Source organism: Drosophila subobscura, chromosome U, assembly GCF_008121235.1.
Source record: "Drosophila subobscura isolate 14011-0131.10 chromosome U, UCBerk_Dsub_1.0, whole genome shotgun sequence".
NCBI lineage: Eukaryota > Metazoa > Arthropoda > Insecta > Diptera > Drosophilidae > Drosophila > Drosophila subobscura.
In genome coordinates, this window is record NC_048534.1 from 10278103 (window position 1) to 10303516 (window position 25414).

Consider the following 25414-nt stretch of genomic DNA (forward strand, 5'->3'; position numbering starts at 1 on the left):
TTTGTTTGGTGACACGCAAAAACAGTGTTGTAAATTACAAAAATATATTGTACGTATGTATGTATGTATGTATTCGTGTTGTCTGTTCTCGAAACTGAAAGCTCTGTAGAACCCTGAAGAAACGCAACAAATGGATTTATGATATAACATTTATTAGCTTGTAATTTGTTGTAATTGTTGTTGTTTTTTTCTCATATTTTTTCATTTTTGTTTTCACTTATTACAATACAAAAGGTACGAAAGGCGCGAGAAATTCCATTGGGAGTCGCGAAGAGTCCCATGGAATTTACACTAAAAATTGACTTAATTGTGAAAAGTAAACAGAAATGAGGGTTTCGATTTCTCAAAAAATAAAAGCTTAAACTAAAACAATGGTTTCCATCCATTTTTGTAATGTTTTTGGGGGATTTTGTCGGGTCAGGGGAATATTCCTTCTTACATTCTACATTGTTTGGAAAAAAGTTGAAGTGAATTTCGTCTCAAGTGTCTCAATATATGTACGTGTAGTGTGTGTATAGGAAAACTTGAGTGAAAGCGGCAACTATTTATTCGCGTATCGGTAACTGTATCTTTTACATGCATTTCTCTTAATATTTGCTGGGGGGGAGGGGCTTAGGGTTGAGGATGCATCAACTCCCGTTACTCGGCGCGACAGAGCAGCGAGGCAAAGCGGAAGAGCCGCATCCAGCTAAAGAGCTTCGACTCGATGAGATTCTCCTCCGCCGTCGAGGTCGTCATTGAGACCCGCGACGAGTTGGAGGATTTGCTACTCCGTTTCTGCTGCATGATCCTGGGCGAGCTCATCTTCATTATCGAGTAAGTCGTCTTGACGGCTTCTAGTTGCACACGCCACAAATGTGGGCGTGGGCTACGGTTGGCACAAGAGTGGAACAAACGAAACGCAAATGCTGTAAAGAGAAAGATAGAGAGAAAAAGAGGGGATTAGTCGAGTGCTATTCAAAGTGGCAACTCAATGGCTCAGTCGCAGTCTGTTGAGCCTCTCCAAGCATCCTTCACATTCGAGTGGCTGCCGTGACATTTGAGCGGCAGTCAGCAAATCCCAGAAATCCAATCCAAAAAGTTAACAGAATAGAGGAGGAAGTAGAAGTGGGGCGTAATGGAATGGACAGCTTGCCATAGAAAATTCTCTTTCATTTTGGTTGTCGAATTACTTTTAGAATGGTTTTAGCAGAAGGAAATTAAACTCTTATGGTATTCAAATTTAATATTATTTTGTGTTACAAAAGCCATGTGCGAATAGAACTGGTTCCTCAACGGACTTAACTGCTCACCTCTAATCGAAATGCTCCATTGCCTCAATGAGGGCGTCACCTTCCAACACACACACACACAGGCACCCCATTTATCCACATTCACATCCCATAAACGAACCCATGCACACCCATCTAAAGCTGATGACCTTGCTCGATGCTCAAAACAGAACTGAAACCCCCCAAAATGAAACGGTTGCATGCTCCAGATCCAACCAAAGCTCTGCCTGTCTACAACGAGTCAATGACAAAAAGTTACATGCATACATACATATGTACATACATACATACAGACGTACATATGTACATATGTACATTGGTGCACACAATCATATGTAAAAATGTAAGAGTGAGACAAACGAACAGGCCAGGCCATGCAGAAAGTTCATGCACACTCAGCCGAATTTGTAGCTAAATTCTCTTATCATTGTAACCATTATTTAATTCATTAATATTATACGTTACATTTTCCTTCTAAGTGTGTAACACACATCCATTTCCACCACAAATCTAACAAAGCCCTAAACTCTTAAAAAAAGAGAAGCACCAGATCTCCAGATCTTTGGTTTTCTTTTTCCTGTTTTGTGGCAAAACAAAATAATTTTTCACTTTGTATGTTTGCTACGCATTGCCAAGTATTTTGTAAATATTTTTCTGGTCGAAAAACGCCTGCGCATGTTTCTCCAGCTCATTATACCGTTACGATCAGAGAGAGAGACAACGTGAGCTGAAGTTGTTCCATGGCACTATGGGTGATGTAGCAGGGTTCGAGCAGAAAATTCTTTTGACCAAAATGTTCTGGATGGGCAAATTGTTGGAGATACATTAATACTGAAATAGAAAAATGTCTCGTAAATTATTCTCAAAACTCATTCCCTTTAACTAATTATAGAAATGCGATCATTTAAATGATTCCCAATTCCGAGAGCATTTAATGTCTTTATTTCCATTTCGCTTGAAATTTACACATTCCTCGCTGCATTGCACTGCCCACTGGTCTGCCCATTCCACTTTCTGCTTTAGCGCTGCTGATCCTCTGCCTCTGCCTCTGCTTTAATATCCGCTCCTCCTCTGCACTGGTTTCCATTTCTTCTCCTTCTGCTTTTGACATCAACATTTTCGGGAATGAGAAATATTTGTTGTTCTTGTTGCGCTTTAATCTTTTGATGGGACAACTGCAGCTGCTGCGCTGTCAGCTAGATATGCACAGAGTCGCCAGTGAATGATAGAAGGAGGGGGTAGGAGAGAGAGTGAGTGGGCGACTCAAAACCTAACGGGGCAGGCAGGCAACGCAACACGATGCTCGCCCACGTTTACCCCCTTCCATTATTCCCTCTCGCTGACAATATATTTTCGTGTTATGTTTTGTTCGTTGCGTTGTGTCATGTGCCAACGAAAAAACTAATGATTGAACTTTTTCACCCCTCCCTCTGCCCTGGCACAAGCACTGGAGCTGAGCTGTCTATTTGCTTCTGTCTCTCTTACAATTCTTTTTATTGCGTCTCTCCCAGTGTCCAATGCCAAATTATGATAATAAGGTGAGGCAATTCTGGGCAATGCAGCGCTCTCAGAATAGATTGAGAGAGAGAGAGAGGGGAAAAGCTTCACCATATATTGAGACACCTTGGCCTGGCTCTCCCTCTGCCACTTGGAGCCCTGCGGGGCGTTTGCGTGATGTTTTTATTGCCGTTAAATTAGCCGAATACCGTATTAAAAGAAAGACAGCAAGAGAAATGGGTGCGAACATGCAATACTTTAGATTGTCTCTGCCCCTGGGGTCATGGTAGTATTTCAATATCCTGGGCGCCACATCTGCCCCTCAGAATTTACGAGTGTCGAGTGTTGGGAATCGAATATCGCCCCGCCGTCTGTGGTATCGTAATTTGTGGCCCATCATCGTGTGTTCTGACGTTTCTTTTCTTTATCACCCAGGCAGACATCTCAATATATTTTGGGGCTTGTAATAGGTAACAGCTAATAATAAATATAATATCTGACAAATACGGTCTGATTTCAGCAAATAAAAAGCATTCTCGATTATATTAGTCTCTATATGCAGTGTCCCAGTTCCCCTAACCTTCCCTATTTCTTTCCATTTTCACACTTGCGCTCTGCTGAGTTCTATTACAAATATTTCACATTTTCCTCCTAATTGGCTTCAATTTTATGTTTTTGTTGATTGCAAGTTTCTTTCCGTCGTTTGTCGCTTGTCACCGCCGGCTCCTCACCCGGTGGCGATGGCTCACATTGACCCACTTGGCAGTGCCACCACTCATGCTGTGTGCCTCAATAGCCTCAACGACAGCAACTAATATTTATGTATACGAAAGCGCAACAACACCAACGACAGTAACAAAAGTGCAGTTTGAGCCTGTGCCAAATTCAATTATCAATTTGTGCTTTACCATGCATTTTTCATTTCATTTCCACTGGCTTTCCCGCTTGCCTCTCCAACACTGCTTGACATTCCAAACTCGAAACATTCGTCCCAAAACTGACAGTAGAAAAGCACATGTTAGTAGGGAATGGAATGGAATGATTGAGGAGGGAGTGGCAGCAGCTCTGCACCAGTGAAGTTGACATTTTGAGGGACATGACAGCAGCAGCCAGCCCCCTTGCCTCCAGAGTGAAATGCCGTTGATAACACTGGTTAACCTACTTTTTGTTAGAGCGAACAGCTGTACAGTGGAATAGAAATAGAAATGAAAATTTTGGGATAATTTAACATAATAACGTGATAGATCCTTAGCTACTTCTTGAATTCAATTCAATATTTTAGCTCTAAATTTTGATGATCTTTTTTAATGATTTTCTCAGTGATACCTTCAAAATATTGCGTATGAAATTTAATCATCCAATTTGTCAAACTGCTAATATTTGTATCCAAATTGTTGGCAGTTAATTCTTATAAATTAATCTATGTACATAATAATAATAAAAGATTGCACTGCTTTATTTAATGTCAACTGCTTCCACTGTTCACAGATCATCGTAGTAGCTATCATTGCCGCTTGCCTAGATGTCACTTTAGTCGCTGTCACTGACTGTCGCTGCCTCTAGTGCGGTTCCAATTGCATTTCAAATGAGCGTTCCCAGTGGTACCCGGAGAAGCGTTATCAAGCGCGTGCCAGTTGAGCGCGCCCTCCTCTGACAGACATAACCGCAGACCCTCACCACAACAGCAACAACCATCATCACTCCACTATCTACAGATGAATTTTCAGTCCCCTCCGTTGTACTTTAACCCGCTATCTCTCTCCCACTTTGACATCCGTCTTAATGAGGCTTCAATATCACTTGTCAAATTGGCACACACACACTCAACTGTACCATTTGTAACTGTTTGTTACTGCTTGTAAACTGCTTGCTGCATGCGAGAGGGAGAGGAGAGTAACAACTGCTTGCCGCTGTGGAGAGTAACGGATTGATAGATCTTTTTTAAATAGATAACGATATCTAATTGGGTCAGACTGTAGTTTAATACGCACATTACGTGCGTACGCTTGATTGTCAATCGTTTGATTGATTCAATGAGCCTGTAAACTGGAAGGCCTTGAACCACTGGCCGGGCTACAGCTCCCTCTCCTCAGCATGCAACGGTTACATGACAAAATCTTTTCACAGATCTCGTCGTAAGCTTCTTTTTCCATTTGGGGTGCGGCATGATCTCACCAAAGCCAAAAGCAAACAACAAACAACAAATATGACATCAGAGTGCTGGTGGTGGAGTCGTACCCGTTCAACTTGAGGCGACAATTAGAAGGCAACACATATTTAAGAGCTACGAATATCTCATAAATATTTACTACTCTCAAATGATAATTTGAGTTTAAGTGGAGGAAGAGCTAAAGAGGAGTAGAAGCAGAGTTCAAAGATATTTATATTCTCCGTTTTCCAAAGCCACTAAAGATGGCAAAAACCTGAATAAATATTTATAAGAATGCTAATTTCCGATTGCAGTTACTGCAGCAACAGTAAGGCAGGAGATACCAAGAGAGAGAGAGCGAGAGATGTTGAAGATGGGGCAAGTGTATATCCCACAGATGCATTGTTTTGGCCCAGAACCGCAGTCAAGCAGCGCGAGACGAGACGTGACTGGAAGGGCCTTTTGCGAGAGAGCGAAAAAACCGCAGAAAAGGCGGCAAGTGCCCTAGCGGCGGGGAAGCAGCCATTTCCTCTCTGTCTCTGTGTTGACTGACTTTCGAAACGTGTTGTCATGTAAATTAACTAAAAATAGCCATGTTGCGGGTTAGCTATGGAATACTAGTAACCCGAAGTACATGCAGCCCATGTATCTCTCTATGTACGTGTGTATCTTTGAGATACACAGAACAAATACCGCTGCTGCTGACGGCAGCCAGCCTGAGAAAGACAAATATAATTGACAATGGGGAGCAGCTGGAGTGAGCTGCAAACAGCAGAGACAACTCCGTTTAAATGGGAAAATTGTTAGAGAACAGACACAAAGAGAGAATAGCCAGAGTCTAAGCCATCATTCAGCTGTTCGTGGCAAACTTTAGTCAAGAAAAAAGACAGCGACAATTTGCATTCATCGCTGAAACTCATAGATCTTCGGGGAAAACTTACTGTGCGTCTCAAGTCGAGAATCAATGTTCTCTGGTATTCTCTTTGGCAGCCTTCGCTTGTGCGTGTCGAGTATCAATGTGCCTCCATCGCTGGGTTAGAGATTTAAACACTTTTGGGGGGCTCATACCATAATCCCCCACACAGCAATAATCTCGAAGCGAACTCCTTCCTCAATATGAAACCGCTGACCCAAAAGCGGCAAAAACTCTTATTGCCAGACAGCGCCTCTCCACAACCAAATCATGCCCCAAAGCAATTACAGACAAAGTGCGAATCAAGAGAGAGCGAGAGGGAGAGCGGCTGCACTGTTCTGTTCCCCCAATGTCCAATATCCAGTATCCATTTCCTGTTCTTTGGCATGAATATTACGCATACGCCACCAAGACGTAGCCAATACAAATGCAAATATTATATCATGATTGCGCATGAAAATGCCAAGTAAACAATAATAAACACTACACAGAGCCAGAGCCAAAGAAAGAAAGACCCGAAGAAAGAGATGTTGGAGTGGGAATGAAAAACCAATAAACAATAAGCCAAATGCGGCCAACAAAATAAACCTGAGGCAAATCGACAGAAAGAAGATTCGTAGTTCAAAGTTGGCCAAAAGAAACTGCTCGGTCAGCGGCGAGTCGTCATCGCTGGTCGCTCATTAGCTAAAATCGAAAAGGGCCAGTCAGGCCATTGTGGCCGCCAGACTCGTTAGCGATGGAGTGGCAGAGGGGGGTCCAAGCATGGTTTTATAGTCGATTTAACCTCTTACATAATGATGGGAAAATCTTTTTTTGTCTTCAAGCCTGATAAGAAATGCGGCTCACATTGAAGCCCATCTCTGAACCGCAACGAAACAAAGTCGGAAAAAACTGAAGAGGAAAAGAAAGATATAGCGAGGGAGATAACGATAGTGTCAGAGTGGGAGAGACAATTGCTAATGGGGTAAGGCCATTGAACAATTTTCTGGGCATCATTTGATGGCCCATAAAATGGTCTTGAACAAAATTAATGAATTACTAATGAAGTAAACGAATGTGGAAACAATAACAAAAATTCAAATGAAGAAAAGCAGCAATGAAACAACAAATCGAATGAAATTTAAAAAAAATAAAAAACAAATGAAATTTAAATGTTAGGAAAATAGCACATTAAATTTCAATTGAAGCTCAAATCACGGGCACAGTGGTTGCACACGGAAGAAAAGAGGTAAACATTTTCTATCAGTTGTGGTCGAATAAATCTTTGAGAAATAAAATCTATATTAAGATTGGGTAGCAAGAGCGTGCCCTTAAAAATTAAGAACAATTTTAAGAAACTTGAAAATCTTACGGAGATGGAAGTTCTATCTTTCCCCATCTTAAATCGCTTTCAAAAAACTTTAAATCTCTGTCTTTACTCTGCCTTCCCTTTGGAACCTTTATTTGGTATCTGGAATTTTTCAATGATTTTCCCTACTTGACGTGGGTTTTCAATCTCAAGTGTGTTCTTCCATCGTGGCAACTGCATAATTCAGAACATTTACGAGTACTTGAAGAGCCTTCGTAAGATAAACAGAGATGACTCTGTAAATTCAGAGACCACACACTGAGACTCCGTTCAGGGAGGGGTTTGCTGACCAACATTTTGCATATTGTGGATCAACCTTTGCGGTGACCTTTCGCTGCAAGCTCAAGCATCATGTGGCATCGATTTTCGATTAAATCTAATTGACATGACAGGGCACACATCCACACTCCCTACTTTCCGGCTCTGCCTGTCAGTCTGGCAGCTTGTGAATTTCCTCTCGTTTGTCCCGTTGACCATTTTCAATTTCCATTTGACACGCTTTTGGAATTTTCACTGAATTTTTCTACCCTACCTCGGCCATTTCCGGCCACGCCTTTGTTTTCCTTTGGCTTAAATGTGTAAATTGTTGTAAATAATTTATGCCGCTCATCGTTCGAGTCGAGTCCAGTCGGTTGGAGCTTCTTCCTTTTCTTTTCTTTTTTTTTGTAGCTTGGCAAAATTGTTTTTGGGGCTTATTGAAAGCCCGTCGAAGCCCCAAAACGGATGCCTTCTCATTAATTTCCACAGCTAATCTCAATCAGTCACAGGCTCCACGTCCTAGCCCTATCCATTCCATCAATCCCAGCCATAACTCAACAACGTTGAACTTTTATCGAGATTTGAGTGACAAGGCTCATTTTGGTAGATGTTCTGCTCTGTTGGGTTCTGTTGGCTCTTCTGCATTATTTTGTGTTAAATTACGTTTTTGGTTAATTGAATTTAGTTGGAAATAAGGAAAAGGTTTTATTATCTTAGAATTGGCTAAGCTTGTTAGGAGAATGGAATCTGTTAACCTTTTTGGTAAATTCATTTGCATTTTAAAAATAATCGTTTGTACTTTAAATCAATTATTTGTAGCTTGGCTTTGACTTTAGACAAACAATTTGCAGTAGGATTCTTGGCCTCCCAAGTTTGCATGTGAATTTATCAAATCCCAAAAACTTTGTCTTCCATTTCACGTTTCATCATTCATCATAAACTCAAACAATAAATACGAAATCTTTTCCATTTCGAAACACACCACACACATGTTCTCTTTATGAATCTCTTTCTCTCCCTGTCTCCCTGTCTCCTCTTATCTGCTTTTTCCTCTATCCAGTTCCGCTTAGACCATTATCGGTGATGGCGGGAGGGGCATGGAGCTTGTTCAATTTGTTGTTGTCATTGATGATTTTTGTGGTCTACTTTTTGTTGCTCTCCTTCTACATTTACTCCCACTTTTACTTTGGCTGTTACTCCTCCTCCTCCTTCTCCTCCCTTTCTACGTTCATAAAAATGCACTTAGGGAGCAGCACATGGGATGAGAAGGCTGGGAGATGGAGGGGGAGGTGTATTTAGGTAGTGCTTGCATTTCTTATCAGCTTATACCCCCTCTCCCATGCCCTCCCTCCCTACCAAACGAAACTGAAGTTTCAACGATTTAATCTGGTCTCTTATTTGGTTTTCTTTTCATTTTCATTTTCTGGGTTTCTTCTTTTTTTTTTGAAGCGCAAATATTGATTTTCTCCCCGGGTCCAACGAGTTTTGGAGTGTGATAAATGTAATAATACAAACGACAAACTTTGATAAGCTTCAGAGGGGAGAGCAGGGACAGGGGAGTGTGTGTGTGTGTGTTCGTGTCCCATATGTTGGTAATAGTTTTGGTGGAGGGATGCCAAGTGCACTCTACGATATGATAAGAAACGAATGCCACAGCAGAGAGTTGACCTAAATCGGAACCGAAGGGCTGTGGAGGTTCTCTCAAAACGCATGCCCCTTAGACAACAAATGTTTCATATTTTAGCAACCACTTCATAGGCAAAAGCAATATATCTGCCCAACAGCTGTGCGTATAACTTTTATCACAATAAAACTTCATACATTTAATGGGCAAACTGTTCGATTTGTGGCCTCAATTCGGGCTCGTTATCATTAAGTCGTTCACAGAAAGTCACATGATAAATATTAATTATTTCTTTTTATGCCATGCACAGAAAACACAAATTAATTAAATTATAGCAATTCCTCAGCATTTATGCTGTAATTCATGTGGATGCTGGGCGGCTGGCTGCGGGTGTGGGGCGTGGCAGCATGTGAACCAAATGCGGCCCATAACAAAAGGCCATTCCACAGAATGCTCATTGGCCCAAATACACTCCGCGCGCGACTCACACGAGAGAGTCGAGTCGGATAAACAAAGGGCAAAAATGATTAATAAAGCGGTGCCAGAATGAAGGAAGCGCAAAGGGAAGGGCAAGGTAGCACCTCTCATCTGGTGCACGGAATACAGATGAAGTGACATAATTGAAATGGAGCACTGGCAACGCCACAGTTTGGTGCAGGGTACAGGGAAAGCCCTGGAAAACTTTTCATGTGAACTTTTTTGTGGGAGTACGAAAAGTAATCAACGGCCATAAAGAAGAAAAGCAAGAAAGAATTTCTTCAAAAATTCCTTTTTTTTTATTCCGTTCTGTTCACGTACAAAGTGCGAAGAAATGGTTTCTTTCAAAGTTTTTGCAACGAATATTATGTTTAATCAAGAGGATAAGCACTCGAAGGTAAAGTTTTAATGTTGGAAGAATTCCATGAATTCAAAAGAATTTCTGCACTTAAAACTTTCATGGATTATGTATTCATCAAGACATTATATCATACCAATACCAATATTCATGGCATAGAACCCCACAGCACCCTCCATTTGTCTCTACTAAAATACGAAACTATTTCTGCATTTTGATATACGATTACATATTCTATTTATTTTCCCTCCAGCACATAATAATAAATAATAATAATAATAGCCCATTTACGTTCTTCCTTGGAATAATATTGTCGTAACCTACTTTCCTCTTTCCTACGAAAATCAATTTCCCAGCTTTTCCACTACATTTCCATCAAAAGACAAAAATCAAGAAATTCCCTTTCATGTTGTGTGGGGTTCCTCCTTCAAATCCCGATGTCCTTCTGCGATAAGAGGTGGAGAGAGAGAGAGACCCTGAACGGGATAATCAGGGCTTAGGCAGAAAATGCGGAAGTCGAAAATGGCCCTCATTCAAATCGGAATTTATAAGGGAAATACGACAAAAAAAAGTTCGGGTCAATGGGAGGGGATGGCGGTGGCCCATAAAACCAAATGAAAAACGAGTCGTGATTTACGCTCGAGTGGAAACCCCACAAAATATACAACTTTTTTTTGCGTGATTACGTAAAGTGCGTAAAAGACATAGAAAGAGATTGAGATGGAAAGAGAGAGAACCACTTGGCGAATTTCAAGGACACGTGCAGCCCCCGCAAGGACACACGCAACACGGAAAAAAATTAACACAGTCGCACACGAAGTTATACAACACTGGCAACAAAACTTACCGTAAAATGCAAGTTGGCAGCTCCCCTTTTGTTTAGGCAGCCTCCTATTTGTAGCCTGATTTTGTTTTTATTATCGAATGCGTAGGCCCTGAATTTAGTTACGCTTTAGATTTCCAAAATTTAGTTTGTTTAGAATCAAGCACAGCTCAATACACAATTATATTTCGAAGGTGATAGAACTCAAGCAAATTTCCCGTTCCAATCAAAAGTCTAGTTGTTGTTTCGAAAGCTATATTTTTACCGTTTAAAATATATTTTCGAGTTTTAGAGTGTAACTTTTGGATCGCAAAAACCGTCGGGTCGGGAAAACGAGGCAACTAAACGCGGCGAGCTCTGTTGAGTGAATGAAAACGCGTCGCACAATAGAAACAGAGGCAGCCCCCCAACTTGCAGAGCGAGCGCCAACAGTGGGCGGTCGAGCAACAAGCAGCGCGAGAGAGAGAGAGCAGTCCAGCAGGTAAGTGTGTTGTTGCTTATCGCTGCATATGCTCTCTGAAATTCATTCATTCAGCGACGTCAGCAACGTCACTGAGTGCAGCGCTGCTAAGAGCAGAAACAGTTATAAATTGCCTGAAATGAAGCATTTTTAGCAATTTTTCATTCACACAGTCGCCAGCCTCAGCCAGAGCTCTCACTGCAGCAGCTCGCTCTCTGCCATCTGACATGCTGCTCTCCCAATTTCTTATTCTCTCTCTTTCGTTGTGTGCTAGCATAAAATGCAAAGCCAACTAGTTGTTGTTTCTGCTGGGGGGGGGCTTATGTAACTTTTGGGACATCCAAGAACAGCACTGTCTCAGGCAACGTTGAAGGGCAGTCAGCGACCTCGTTCTAGAAAAGAACATCCCCGCAGACCCCTCTCCCACAAGAAGAAGCAGCAGCGAAAAGCGCGTAATAAAAACATGCTGTGAGAGAGGGCGGGAGCGAGCGAAAGAGCAAAAAGAAATGAAAGGTTTTTGCCATGCATGCCTCGGAAGCCCGAAATGTTTTTATTGGGAAAGGGGGAAAAGGGCTGGTAGGGTATTAGTGCTTATGGGGGAGTGGGGTGTGGTTTGTGTGTGTGGTAGGTTAACGCAACATCAAAGTCATTCCAAATTGCGCAACAGCCACAGAGTTGGTTCTTGGTAAACCGCTGACCAGGAATGGGTTGGGGAGAAGTTATGACTGTTTGATGAAACTGGAAGTTATTACTAAGTTTTCCTTGTCCCTCCCCACACCCCTTGGATATCCCTTTGCAATATCCGCATCCGCATTCCGGTTGTTTTTCCATTTGCAGTCTCGCAAAATGACCCCAATCCTGAATAACCTCTTGTGTACCTTTTTATGGACTTCCGCAGCAATAGATCTAGCAAAACAATACACCCGTAACCTCTCTTTCGACCACACTCCATCGTACTGCCCCATCCCTCTTGCACTGTTGCCAGTTCAAGCGTAATTTAATTTTGTGCACCATTTATTTATACGGGTCAGGAAGGTGAAAGGGGAAGGAAAGAGGAGCTAGTCCAGCCAGGAGCTAGGTTGTGTCTGTGGATAATTTATGGTTCCGTTGCAAATTAGGTTAGGTCATGGGTAGGAAGGTGGAGACGGGCGTGGAGTCAAACACCTGTGCGAAGGAAGGGAATGTCGCCTGGATAGCGTCAGCAGCAGCAGAAGCACTTACCGATATTTTCTACTCCCTACATCACATCCGCATTCGCATATACTCTGAATACTGAGTACTTCCTAAACGAAGCGGAATTTGATTCGCCACATGAATCAAATTCCGCTTCGTTTAGGAAGTACTCAGTATTCAGAGTATTCATCCTTTTTCCAAAGCAACATCATTTGGCCAGGGCCCAATTTCCAGCTTCCCCTCTATTCTTTTGTTTTAATAATCTTGTGGAGTAGAGTTTGATTACGACCAGATGTTTTGAAACCAAAGCATCACCGGAGTCCATCTGAATGACATAATATTTAGTTATAAATATTTACCATATTATAAACATATACAATCTGAAAGGGTATTTAAAGTTGCGGAGTGCCTGCCTTTCTTTGCATGGCATGTTTTCTGGCCACCGCATACAATGTAAAGGGAGGGAGAGGAGGAAGATGAAGAACATGCGTAAAATGAGTTTTAATTGAAAGGAAATGTTCAAAGCACATGTGCATCTGCCACGATGGGGCCTGGTGAGTTGGGGTGGGGAATGGATGCTGCACTGCTAATTGAATTACCTTTCGTTTACTTTTCCCGTTAGAAATGCCGCCTAGCTCTCGAGCTGTGTGCATGTGTGTGTGGGGCTCTTTGCTTTGCTTTTCATTTAATACCAATTTCTATTCATTTTTGTTGTCTTCTTTCTCTGCTCCTCCTGACCCAATTTCGTTTCGCTTTGTGCATTTGCAGCTGTCTCCGTCTGGCCACTGTGCAGCTGAGAGAGCGTAGTAGGCGAGCGCAGTCGACTGCCAGAGACGCTGCCAAAGTGTATTAAATTAAGGTGAAACGTTGGCGCTCTTTAGTCCACATGGGCTCCATCTCTGACTGTTCTCACCTAGGCTACAGTGATTATTGTGAGAGCGAATTCGGGAAACAGCTCACCTTGTCCCAAGAAACTTAGTCTGCTGCTTTGCCTTTTCTATCTCTGTCTCTTTCACAGTCGTCATAAACTGGCATTTTCAATCAAATAAATCAACAAAATTTTGGAGCAGGAATTATTTTAACTAGATTTTGGTTTAGATAAAGCGTTTTTTTCCTGGTGGGTTGGACTTTCAAATGGTTGTGTCACGACAATAAACTGCAGTTGGACACGTACATATTTTGGATGTGCCCACGCATGCCATGCCCCCAGCTCCAGTCACGCATCCGAACAGACCCTTTCACTTATGTATTAACGGAAGTGTCCTTGAGTGGGGGGCATGTGCGCTGAAGGCTATGATGGCATAGGCTTAGAGGACACCCCTACCCCAACCAAAGCACTCTAAAACGTTTTCACTTTCTCTTTCTTGCAGTGATCCGAGATGGGGGGCGGTGATGCAGACAACGGCAAGAAGATTTTTGTGCAGAAGTGCGCCCAGTGCCACACCGTCGAATCGGGGGGCAAGCACAAGGTTGGCCCCAATCTAAGCGGCATTGTGGGACGCAAATCCGGCAGTGCTGTGGGCTACAAGTACACGGATGCCAATCAAAAGAAGGGCGTCACTTGGACCGATTCTACGCTGGACGAATATCTCAAGGACCCAAAGAAATATATACCTGGCACCAAGATGGTTTTTGCAGGACTCAAAAAGGCCGAAGACCGGGCCGATTTGATTGCCTACCTCAAACAAAATAAGTAAAACATTTCGAAACAACAGCTACACAGACACTAACACTATCAGAAGATAGAATGTAGCTTTACATGACAATAACTGTAATACACAATTACAAATACCACTATATTTTTTTATCATTTAATTTCAATAATGAATTGAATGAAAGCCGAATAGTTAACACACATTTTACACACTTATTAACTGATTTAATCTACACCACAATGATACACATATTATGTACACAGAGTAAATGGTTTCCCTACGAACCTAACTGCAAAAATATCCCAAGGCTTACCGAATAGTTTACACACATTTTACGCGCTGATTAACTGATTCTTTCTACCTTACACTGATTCAATGATTTATACAGAGAAAAGGGTCCACCAGCCCCAAATCTTTTCCAACGTTTTACACTACATACATATACATAAAATGATTGTTAAAGGTTTAATTAAATGGCAAAGAAAAGATAAGAAAAACGTAACGATAAGTTTTTTATTTTAAATGCGCGCCTTGTGTCTCTATTATTGCAGCAATGAGCTTTTTTGTGCGCCAGTATCGAAACCAGCAAGTGTTTTGTGTTCGTTGATATCAAAAATATTAAATAAATAAATTAAATTAAGGCTAATTGAAAACGAAAGGTTCCAGACATAAATTTAAAAAAATATATATTTGTTTCATGGGCATGTGGAAAATGAAATTGTTATTTTTGATGTATTTTTAAGCGTATAATTTAAACGTATCATCATGGTATGTTTAGCAATGGGGTACATTTTCCGTTGCAAGCTAACCGTTTCTGGCCCGATTTGCCTGTTGTCCATACCCTAGTTTTTCAGCAGTTTGACAGCACGTAATTTTAATGTAGAAATTGTGTAGCTACCGTTCAGGTAATATGTAAAGACAAAAAAATTGTTTTCTACGCTCTTTGTTGAAAAAATACAATCAAGAGAGCTTTTGAAATTAGCCAATCGTGTTGATAAAAGTGAAAGTTGAAATATTAAATAGAATATCAAAGTTAAGCAATATGATTTTCATCGGTATATTATGCGAATGAGAAGGTATATTGCGGTATATTTCTGAGGGTTATGCGGTATATTCCAAACCATAAGTCCGCGCGCAGGCGACTGAACATTCGTAAAATAACTGTTCGCAGAAACGTTTGTGTTCAATGTAAGTAGTGGGTGCTATTAATTTAAAAATTAAAGTGACGTAAATATTAAGAGAGCTATGCATTGACAAAGTCTCCAGGCAGATAATAGAGGAAGCGTTTTAACTTCCGCGTGGTTCTTGCGTAATTTGCAGCTGAACAAACGATTGTATTCGATTCGCAAGGCGAATTCTACTTTTTTGGGGGTTGATACGACGGGGTTACATAAACTCGTCCTTGTGTGTGTACATAAAAGTGGGATTTTGTATACAAGTGTGAGAGGTTGTTAAGTAAAAATGTGTTAGAATTTTCCAAGTGCAAAAGTTAGCAATGAATTATGAAATTTAAAAATAACCTGGAAGTCACATTTTGCCATTGAAAAAGAGAGCAACGCGTGCGAGATGATTACATGAGCAGTATAGCCAGAGAGAGAGAGAGAGAGAGAGAAAATTGGCTGCGATCATCAGCATGCCCTCACTCTCTTTCGCTTTGGCAAAAAAGACTATCAGTTCTTGGAATTTTTGCTTATGCTCCCCAACTCCACTAAGCCCGCCACGTGGTGCCTAAACGAGTTCTCAGGTTTTCGCAAATGCTCATAAATGTTTGCTGCAAAAGAAGATTTCACCTTTGCAGGAGTTGGCTTATGTAACATTCTGTGTGTCCTAGTTTTCACTCATCTCTGTTGCTCTCATTCTCTCTCGGCTGCCTTTGGCCTCCTTCCAATTGCACTTTCTATAGTGGAAAAGTGGTTTTTCTCACACGCAGCTCTAAATGAAAAGTTCTCTCTTCAAGGCCACCACCAAATCAGATGTTGACATTGTTGTTGCCTTTCATGTAATCTGTCTCCTCCTCCCACGTTCATTGCGCTTGTGTGTGAGTGCAAGCGACTTAGTCATTAATGCACCCAAGGTGTAAGAATATACACAGTTATACATACAGTTATACAGTTTGGTGTACAGGCAGTTAAAAGGTTACAATATAAACGATAACCCTCTCGTTTTTTTTCAAAAGAGAGAAAGAGCGGGAATACCTCACCTTGTATGAGAGTCTCTGTGCAACGGCACTTTGTACTCATGCTCTCCCTCTCTGGCCAACAATTTTTTTTTGTGGCGCTCAAGTTCAAATAATTGCATGCAAGGCAATTAGCCGACTTCGGAATGTTGACCATAACATAGACCCTGCTGCTGATGCATTGCTTTTTTGTGCGACAGTTATATAAACAATTCAAATTTTCCATTCGTCGAAGTTAGCCTGTTGCTGAGCAAAAAAATTAACTCTGACGCAATGAGTAATTCTCACACCGTCGAGAGTCAGACGGGGGCGAAAGCGTGTGAGAGAGAACAAGCGATAGAGGGCAACAACATGTGACCAGAGTCTGTCTGAAACTTTTACGAGATGCCTATGTGTGGACAAGTGTGTGTGTAAGTGAGTTCTTGATGACGTTGAATGAAGCTCGTTTGGACTTTTGAGATGCGGAAGGGTGTGCGTAGATAAGCAAAAATACCAGTTAGATAATGGGATTGTATTCCAATTAGAGTTTACCTTATCACAGAGTCTATACACCCGCCTAATGCATTTTGAACAGGTTCTAGTTTCCGCTCGCTGCTTATCAGCTGTTTACATAACGGGGCAATGGGACAAAAAGTTTTTTCTCGGCTCCCCTAATCATTGATTTTCTCTTCTGTTACAGTCGAGTCCGTGTTAACACATAAAGCACACACACATAATCCATAATGGGAGTTCCAGCTGGTGATGTTGAGAAGGGCAAGAAGCTGTTTGTGCAGCGTTGCGCACAGTGCCACACCGTGGAGGCTGGTGGCAAACACAAGGTTGGTCCCAATCTGCATGGTCTGATCGGTCGCAAGACCGGACAGGCTGCCGGTTTCGCGTACACGGACGCCAACAAGGCCAAGGGCATCACCTGGAATGAGGATACCCTCTTCGAGTACCTGGAGAACCCCAAGAAGTACATCCCCGGCACCAAGATGATCTTCGCCGGTCTGAAGAAGCCCAATGAGCGCGGTGATCTGATTGCCTACCTGAAGTCTGCCACCAAGTAAAGCGCATCCTCCACAAAAGGGAGCCTCTACTTTCAATCACCTCACCACCCCAACAACAGGATGTATTATTGTGTTCAGTCACAATCCAACAGCAACACCAACAATATGAACAGCTAAACAGAAGCAACAATTACATACAGACCTAAAAACTACAATTATGTTAATTATAAAGTTTAAATAGGACAATTTATTATTTAATTTAAATAAAAAGTGGAATACTTAATTTAAAGCTGAGGAAACTTGTGACAGCCACGTAAAACAACAAAAAATTAAATAATAACAAGAAGAAAATCAACAAATACCCTGGCATTTTCTTTGGCTATGGGAAAAGTCAGAAAAAAATTCGTTTTGCGGTGATTTTCAAGTCCAAGTGTGTGGCATTTGGGCAAAGAGAGGAAAAAGCTTTCGAAATTCCGTTATAGATAATACGATTTTTAAGGGAGCTCCCAGCTCCCATTAGTTCTGTAAACCATAAAGAGAAATTCTAGATTGCAAACGATCTCTTGACCATAAGAGCAAAGTTCTATGATCATATAAATACAGTTCCACCTTCGAGAGCAGCAATAAATATTTCTCAGCTAACATTTCATTCAAGCTTCGTTAATGAAGAGAAAAACCCCACCTTCATCACGTTTTTAAAAACTATGATAGTAGTAGTAGGTTTACCGCTAACAAACCATAAAGAGTGGTGCAATGTCTCGTGCCCTAGATAACAGCTGATACTAAAACTTGAACCATGAAACCCTGTCAAAGAGAAACCAAATCACTATTCTATGAAATAGATAACAAAAGAGAGCACAAAAGTTGGTACAAAAACGGAATTTCACTCTTAAAGCTAAGAGAGTTGATTACGTTGAGTATACAATAGGAAAACAACATATGACTATCTCTCCTTCTCTTAATTATTTATAAATAATAAACTTTTGATTTTCAATATATTTCGCTAGTTTATGTATATTTTTTGTTGTTTGTTTTACACTCGCAAAAATGTGTATCTTACATACACTTTAATAACAATTGGTTAATGCATTTAACATTTCCATTTATGCTTATTTGATTTAATTTTTAATGAAAGAAATACTTGATAGGTTCTTTTTACAATATATTTTCGATTTCTTAAGTTTTTTTTTGTTTTTTGTCTTTGATTTATTTTGTTTTTTGTTTTGTGGGTGCGCTGAGGCGATTATATTACAATAGAAGTGCATATCATCTGGTTTAGAATAAAAAACTCTGTACAGCGGCGCACACATAAAAAGTAAGAACACAAATAATAATAACAACAAAATGGGTAAACAATTAAATGGAACAATCGTAGAGGATCTGTATTTTTCTTTGCCACTTCTTGAATTGTCTTTTTGGAATGCCAACAAAAAAATCAAATAGTTCTCTCAATACGTTCTATGGGGCTGGGCTGGGGCTTGGGCGTGGGGATGGACTAACAAGAACTTAGTTTAAACAGGGAACAAACATGCGCTTAAATGTAGCACGAACAAACATTATGTTTAAATGTGGAGAGAGGAGAAGTGAAGGATGCCCAGATGGGGTTCGGATTGCTGTTAGGGAGCCTTCAGTCCTTCCACAACTCTTATTGTTGGTTAAGTTTTGCAGGCTGGCGGCCTGACTAAAAAATATATATGCAGATTTTGTTGTGTCCTTGTGCATGTGGATGTTGGATTTTGGGTGGAGGTGGACCGCCTTAGGCCTTGCCAGCAATGGGTGCAGCACCTTGCTTCTGGTTCTCGTTTTCCTTCTCCAGCTGCTTGCCCAGGTATTCCCTGATAGATATAAAGAGAGACATTGAATACTACGAATTTCGAATTGATCTTGATATGAATTTGGGCTATAGAAATCACAACACCTAGAGGTGGATGTAGGGGTGGGCATGAGAGATGGCGAGTCGATCAAGCGTACTAACCAGTTGTGTACCATCAGCTTTTGAACGGCCAGCAGGGCCTCGTACCGCACATTGGGATCCTCATGGCCCAGATGCTGCATCACAATCTGTTTGCCGCCCAATTGCTCCAGCACACTGAAAGGAGAGATGCGATTAGATCAAGTAAGAGAAGAGATTGCTTTTGCTTACTGTTTGCCGCGGGGATAGTGACGCACATACTCTCCAATATCGAAGCAGGCAACAGATAGAATGATGGCATCCTTGGAGGTCTCCAGCAAATGTACCAGAATGCGCAGCAGTTCGTAGTTCTTTTCGTTGAGGCGCTGGGCATTCTCGCGCCAGAACTTGGCGGACTTGTGCACCGGCGACCATTCCAGACGGCCGCTGCGCACCTCAGTGGCATACTCATCGTAGGAGCTCAGATCCTGGACCGAGTTCTGCAGCTTCTCGCTGAGATACTCCACATCGGCGGTGATGTCCTCATCATCAAAGCGACGCTGCTCCAGAATGGACAATTGTTTCAGCACCTTGCACTGAACCATGGCAATGCAATGGTCCTTGGCCACCGACGTATCCTCGGGCTTCTCGATCAGATTGCGGAACACAGCGAGAATAATACGGGTGACCTTCTCCTTGGCGCAATCGCTCAGTATGTCGGCCAGTATGGGGATCACACTGAACTTGTTCATCTTGGCGGCCAGCAGGGGGTTGAAGGTCAGCACCCACAGGCAGAAGATCAGCTGGTATTGCACCTATGAATAAGAAATCGAATTTAAATTGGCACAAACAATTTACGCATTTCAATTTCAAACTCACCTGAAAGTTGACGCGTGTCGACAGAATGCGAATCAGCGTGCTGATGCCATCCACACCCACAAAGGCAAAGCGATACTCATCGACGCGCAGCATCATCTGCAGGCAGCGTGCCACCGACTGGATGTACTCGTTGTTCTGGAGGATTATCAAATATCAAACAGGATTAGTCGTGACTTTGGGTGAGTTCTGCTATGCTGTCATGATTGTTAGCGGGGTTAGTTATGACGATACTCGGTATCAGCTGAAATCTACACATTTTTCACTACTAGCTACTACAACAACAACGAATTACTACAAGCTTCGCACAATAAGAGAATCTGAGAATAACACAGAGAGTGAGAGTGGGTGGTTGGGGGCAGGTTGGTCGGTAACAACACATGTAGAGAATTGTATAGATTTTTGTTCCTTACACCGTTTGATATTTTCTTTTTCTTTGTTGAATGTGGGGGAGCGGGGCATATCTGGAGTAGTTTTGGGGCTTATTTAGTATACTTTTCACCAGCACCAGTTTTGGGTTTACCGTTGAGCCAGCCACCTTTAGACCTTTAAATGATTTTATACACTGCTTGAGAACACTGCTTCCTCGGCCATATGGATGCGCCATCTCCTGCTTGCTCCTCACGCGGTTATTAGTTTGGTTAGTAAACAGTTACGACTTCAATTATCACACACAAACACACGGAGCGTAGTTGGCGGGCATGAATAGGAATTAATTGAACTCAACAACCCATAAAGTTGTGAACGGATGGACAGACATTTGGATGTTAATTTGGATGTTCGTAAAACACCTTCAATGGATAAATAAAGAAAAAATATACCGTCCGATTGTTGCCAGATTTATCACTATTCAAAATAGAACTGAAACACTTTTTAAAATAAACAAGTTGTTGGTGTTTTGCTCATAGCACTTGTTTAAATTAAATTTGATTATTTTGTTCTACAGTTTTTCATGTTTCTAAGCTTTTGTTCGCCTGCAAACTGTCGATTTAAAAAGTCCCGTATTCTATATCGACTCTGCTGCTCCCGCTTGTGTGTTTGTGTGCGACTATTGATCAGTGTTTGTGTTGGGTTTGTGTGTGTGTGTTATATGTTTGGATTTTCTGATGGTGGCAATTTTTGATCTTTTTGATTTGCTGTGATTTGGAATACCGGTATAACACATTTGCCTTCCTGCTGATGAGCCTGCTCGCTGCTGTTGGACACCTGCCGATAGCTCTCGTTGGCCGAGACGACCAGCTCTTGCTGATGCTGCTGCTGGAGCTGCGCCAAATTGGGACTGTACTGATGGCCATGGTGGTCTTTGCTATTGCCCTGGAGTCCGTGGGTGTGCACGAGTATGGCCTGGGTCCGCTTGGCCAGCTGGGCCATCTCTTGCAGATAGGATGTGCTCTGGGTCGGGGGCAGTAGAGGGGGTCATATATTGTTGTGGGGGGATCATCCACATAGAGACGGGGACGTCGACATATCGAGGTGTTTTATCGATATTGTTGATGGTAAATTGCATATAAATTAAAATACATTGATTCAGAGAAGTTCAAGAGTGCAGCAGAAAAAAAATAGAATAAATAGATGGACAAGACAACAAAATAATTAACAAAATGATCGACCTTCTACGGTGCTGTGGCAGTGTTGACAAACGACAGCACGGAATGATCGAGAATGAAGTGCCAGACAATTTCAGTATACGGTATACACGAATCGAATGTAAAATTTGATGACAAAATTCAGAATGCTGATGAGCGAGAGCCTGCAAAAACGAGCTGTTAAATTTTTGGCACAGATTTGCTCATTTGTAGAGTTTTCACGGTTGTGTGTTGTGGTGTTCAAGGATGAATGTGGTGAATACAAACTCAAAAAGACAACGTAGACTGCTCATTTGTAGAGTTTTTCCTCTCACGAATGGATCGTAGAGTATTGTTGGTGTTTTGGTTTGGTCTTAATTTAATTGACAAAAATGTAAGTAAAGCAAGCGAAACTGGCAAAAGCATGCACAAAAACATATTAATTTCGCATTAAACAAAGTTAGAATGTCAATTTCGGACTATTTTAGTGGTTCAAGCATTGTTAGTCGTATTTCAGTTGGTCTAGTCGAATAAAAAATTCATTAATCCTATCAGAAATTTTCAATTGGAGTCGGCTGTGCCTTCTCCTCATGCTATAAAAAGTAATTTCGATGGGATAAGATCATGCTGGGTAGCATCTTTCTAAGAACACTATGACAAAAGACAAACAAAAAGAGAGTTTGCACTAATTTAGTTTCAAAAACAAAGAAGGGTTCTATATACAACAGCTTCAATAGCCTCCACACATGCACTTTGGGGGCATGCTCTACAGCCCAAGCGTGCACTGGGCAATGCTAGATCAATGCAAAAATATAGCTGGACACTCACATTGCTGGCCAGTTGGTCCTTGAGGAACTGCAAGTAGAAGTTCAGGTCAGACTTGGGCATGGTCTCATGGCCCCAGCAGGCAAACTTGGCCAGAATCCGGGACGCCATGTTGACAATGAAGCCATCCTGGCGATTCAGTAGGTTCAGGAAGGGACCCCAGATGCACTGCTTCAGCTTGCCAGCGGTGTCGTGAAAAAGATCGACACGTGAGCGATCCTCTTGCAGCAGATCGTCCAGCAGTACAAGTATATACTGGATGGTGGAGTCCTTGGACAGGTGCGAGACTAGATTGAGCAGAGTCTTGACCACCTGACTGGAGTTCTGGGCCAAGTAGGCGGCGCGTGATTTATCCAGTGTGCTGATGGCACGGTAATCCTCCTCGCTGATCATCTGCGACTGCATGTAGGAGGCCCAGTTGATGGTTTTGGTGCGAATGTCGGCTGCTTGTTGCTGCAGCACCGAGGTGGCAGCAATCATGTCTGGAAAAGGCCAAAGAAAATCACACATTTAGGGGCGAGGTGAGGGTGCTGCTGGGGCCACCCTCACACACACTCGAGCTTCGATTTTTCGCAGAGGTCGGAAGGGGAAAACTTACCGATGTTTTCCTCGGGCAAATACAAAGCGGTAGTCATTGTGCTGGCTTCTCTTAACGGATGGATCCTACGCAAAATGGAGTGTCGCTCTGGCACACAAATTCGAGCACAGAATTGATCAAAATTTAATAAAATTAGCCTGTGATTTTCACACTACTACGACACGGAAAAATTCAGCTGACTTGGGTCTTGTGACTTTTTACAGTGTGGCCGCGGAGATATCGACAGAATATACCGTTCCAGCCTCAAAAATATACCAAAATGCGCCAACCAAAATTATATTCCGCAATTTTGATTTTCTATTTAATATTACTCACTAGTTTGGACTCTCCGCACTGAGCATATAATTTTATCAGATATTTGAATTACTTATCTACAAGGTTGGCTAATTTGAATGGCTAACTTCATTGGTAAGCTTATAAAATAAGATCTAAACATAGAAGGCCAACAAATATGTAAATTTGTTTACATTCCAACTACATGGTAACTACACATTTTCTAACCATCAACAACATATTCATCTATGGCCGTATTTACTTTAATTAATGTTTAAATTCTGTTGTATGTAAAAGGTTTTCTGCATTCCTGCATTTAATTAGATTGTAACGGAACTGACTTTTATTTTTTTATTTTTAACATATGTTATTCAATAGTACTGTTCGAGTATAGTAGTACTCGCGCACAACAGCACAAAAAAAGTCTAGAGATGTGTGTTCAGACAAATCTAGCTTGCAGTAGATGGGAAATTTGTTTTCATAAAAATTAATTGAATATTAAAAGCAGCTTTTAAAAAGGAACGAAATATGAATATTAATTAATGCAAAATAGGGTATAGAAATACTGGTTGACAAGAAACCGCTGTCAAATGACGTAACATTCCATTCCTGCTAACGTAACGTTTTTTGCTATAGTTTTTGTTTGACCTTTTGGTGTTAACCTTATTTTATAAACAATCCAATAAAAGGAAGTCATAAAAGCTAGTCAATCTTTTGGAGAATGGATTGATGAATCGGATAAAAGTATAGTATTAGCGCTAAGAATGCTAACTAGCTGGTTTTATTATATAGAACATTAAAATCGATGAAAGTGAGTTCAGATTGACGGTATATTTTGAAAATGAGATGGTTAATTTCGGTATATTTAATCGATCCGCGGTCACACTGTAGTCTACTATGCAGTTCACATTTCAATGTAAAAAAAAGCGTTGCAATTTTAGAAATTCCAATGCAGCGCCCTTTCCGGAGCAAGGTGAACACTATCATGGTGTCTTTACGGGACTCTCTGTGGAGATAGCAGATACTACCCAGGCAAAGTTGCTCCATGACAGTGGCTGCTACGGAAAGGGCAGCAAGTCTCGGGGTGGACCGGCATCGGGCGACGAAGACGAAACGCTGCTTCTTGGACTGGAGGAGTCTTGTTTTCTGGCCTTCTACTTGGAAGTACTCGACATAAAGAACTTGTCCGGCACGAGTCTGGGCTGGGAAGAATTTCTGAAAGCCGCTAAGGATCTAAACGAAAGATTTGTTGAAAATTTGGCATGCTACCTGTATTTGAAATCCAAGAATTGGGTGATCAAGAGTGGAATCAAGTTTGGCGGAGACTTTCGTAAGTATTGGGAAAACATAGCACTTTTTATTCTGATAATATGCCGTCCTGTCCTGCAGTTATCTACAAGCAAAGTCCGCGGCATTTCCATGCCAGCTTTCTGGTCATCGTGCAGACTCCCGCCGATCTGGACTACTACCAGCCAAAGAACCTCAAGGGTGTCCAACGTGTGGCGGAAACGTCCGACAAAGATGTACTCCTGCTCACAGTCGTTCGACCCAAGGAAGATGACTCCAAATTAGCCACACCCGAAGCGCTTAAGGACATTTCCGTCACGGAAACAATTGTTCGTCGCTTCAATTATTCATCATTCGTGCAAAGTAAACAAAAATAATAACAAAACTAAGTACTAGAGTTTCTCCAAGCGATGCTTCTTGGGTATTCCGGTGCTGCGGTAGTCTGACCGCTCCTGCAGATAGATTTTCCTGCACTCCTCCTTGAAGGCATCATTCTGATACCAGAGCGTCAGGCAGTCCCTCAGTGCAGAGTTCTCTTTGCGACAGGTGGCCACCATGAAGATGCTGCTGGTCTTGCAGCACTCCTGAAAATCTGCGACTTCCTTGGTGCAGAGCTCTGCCTTTGCCCGGTCTCGCATTATCTTGGGTATCAGCACCTCGACCTCCACCTTGCGCAATTTTGTGTCATTCGGATCGCCTAGCATCGGAGTTCCTGGTTAATGGATATATTCCTTTGATAAAAGCAGGAACTTACCAAGTCCATGGGGATTGCGGGGATCGTTCTGTTGTTCTATGTAGCTCATATTATATATTACAAATATTTTATTTCAATTTCTTTTTGTTTTGTCAGTGAATGTGCCTGCTCTAGTGTGACCGTATGGAAGTCAAAACATGGTGGGAGATAAATACCAAAAATGAAATTCTTTTC

At 41.7% G+C, this 25414-nt stretch overlaps 6 protein-coding genes across 7 annotated transcripts; 3 read left to right on the forward strand and 3 right to left on the reverse strand.

Moving 5' to 3' along the window:
- Positions 1–333: 333 nt before the first annotated feature.
- On the reverse strand, positions 334–10885 carry LOC117901575. Its single transcript, XM_034812374.1, has 2 exons — positions 10743–10885; positions 334–908 (listed from the first exon to the last, which is right to left on the reverse strand). Exon 2 carries the CDS (start codon positions 808–810, stop codon positions 640–642), a length of 171 nt encoding a protein of 56 aa, XP_034668265.1. The 5' UTR covers positions 811–908; positions 10743–10885; the 3' UTR covers positions 334–639.
- Positions 10886–11062: 177 nt separating this feature from the next.
- On the forward strand, positions 11063–14086 carry LOC117901573 (cytochrome c-1). The gene is made up of 2 exons (XM_034812371.1): positions 11063–11199; positions 13722–14086. The coding sequence occupies exon 2, from the start codon at positions 13731–13733 to the stop codon at positions 14046–14048; it is 318 nt and encodes a 105-aa protein (XP_034668262.1). The 5' UTR covers positions 11063–11199; positions 13722–13730; the 3' UTR covers positions 14049–14086.
- A 969-nt stretch (positions 14087–15055) lies between these two features.
- LOC117900161 (cytochrome c-2) lies at positions 15056–17462 on the forward strand. The gene is made up of 2 exons (XM_034810403.1): positions 15056–15194; positions 16862–17462. The coding sequence occupies exon 2, from the start codon at positions 16905–16907 to the stop codon at positions 17229–17231; it is 327 nt and encodes a 108-aa protein (XP_034666294.1). The 5' UTR covers positions 15056–15194; positions 16862–16904; the 3' UTR covers positions 17232–17462.
- A 900-nt stretch (positions 17463–18362) lies between these two features.
- On the reverse strand, positions 18363–23120 carry LOC117900160 (V-type proton ATPase subunit H). Of its 2 annotated transcripts, XM_034810400.1 has the most exons (7): positions 22927–23120; positions 22332–22810; positions 21091–21330; positions 19942–20076; positions 19315–19877; positions 19147–19260; positions 18363–19006 (listed from the first exon to the last, which is right to left on the reverse strand). In XM_034810400.1, exons 1-7 carry the CDS (start codon positions 22961–22963, stop codon positions 18928–18930), a joined length of 1647 nt encoding a protein of 548 aa, XP_034666291.1. In that variant the 5' UTR covers positions 22964–23120; the 3' UTR covers positions 18363–18927. The 2 variants fall into 2 exon arrangements, with proteins under 2 accessions (XP_034666291.1, XP_034666292.1); XM_034810401.1 differs by lacking the exon at positions 21091–21330 and having other exon boundaries at positions 22927–23118.
- A 952-nt stretch (positions 23121–24072) lies between these two features.
- On the forward strand, positions 24073–24875 carry LOC117901397 (tRNA-splicing endonuclease subunit Sen2). Its single transcript, XM_034812130.1, has 2 exons — positions 24073–24529; positions 24589–24875. The coding sequence occupies exons 1-2, from the start codon at positions 24097–24099 to the stop codon at positions 24861–24863; spliced, it is 708 nt and encodes a 235-aa protein (XP_034668021.1). The 5' UTR covers positions 24073–24096; the 3' UTR covers positions 24864–24875.
- LOC117901399 (COX assembly mitochondrial protein homolog) lies at positions 24814–25392 on the reverse strand. The gene is made up of 2 exons (XM_034812132.1): positions 25241–25392; positions 24814–25183 (listed from the first exon to the last, which is right to left on the reverse strand). Exons 1-2 carry the CDS (start codon positions 25287–25289, stop codon positions 24879–24881), a joined length of 354 nt encoding a protein of 117 aa, XP_034668023.1. The 5' UTR covers positions 25290–25392; the 3' UTR covers positions 24814–24878.
- Between the last annotated feature and the right edge of the window lie 22 nt (positions 25393–25414).

Coding starts and splice junctions, on each gene's coding strand:
- LOC117901575 (XM_034812374.1), bottom strand. CDS start 810: ATGAAGATGAGCTCGCCCAGGATCATGCAGCAGAAACGGAGTAGCAAA.
- LOC117901573 (XM_034812371.1), top strand. CDS start 13,731: ATGGGGGGCGGTGATGCAGACAACGGCAAGAAGATTTTTGTGCAGAAG.
- LOC117900161 (XM_034810403.1), top strand. CDS start 16,905: ATGGGAGTTCCAGCTGGTGATGTTGAGAAGGGCAAGAAGCTGTTTGTG.
- LOC117900160 (XM_034810400.1), bottom strand. CDS start 22,963: ATGACTACCGCTTTGTATTTGCCCGAGGAAAACATCG. Junction 19,878..19,941: donor CGACACGCGTCAACTTTCAG/GTGAGTTTGAAA, acceptor TCTTATTCATAG/GTGCAATACCAGCTGATCTT. Junction 19,261..19,314: donor CACTATCCCCGCGGCAAACA/GTAAGCAAAAGC, acceptor CTCTCCTTTCAG/TGTGCTGGAGCAATTGGGCG.
- LOC117901397 (XM_034812130.1), top strand. CDS start 24,097: ATGCAGTTCACATTTCAATGTAAAAAAAAGCGTTGCAATTTTAGAAAT. Junction 24,530..24,588: donor CAAGTTTGGCGGAGACTTTC/GTAAGTATTGGG, acceptor CCTGTCCTGCAG/TTATCTACAAGCAAAGTCCG.
- LOC117901399 (XM_034812132.1), bottom strand. CDS start 25,289: ATGAGCTACATAGAACAACAGAACGATCCCCGCAATCCCCATGGACTT. Junction 25,184..25,240: donor CCGCAATCCCCATGGACTTG/GTAAGTTCCTGC, acceptor CTCCGATGCTAG/GCGATCCGAATGACACAAAA.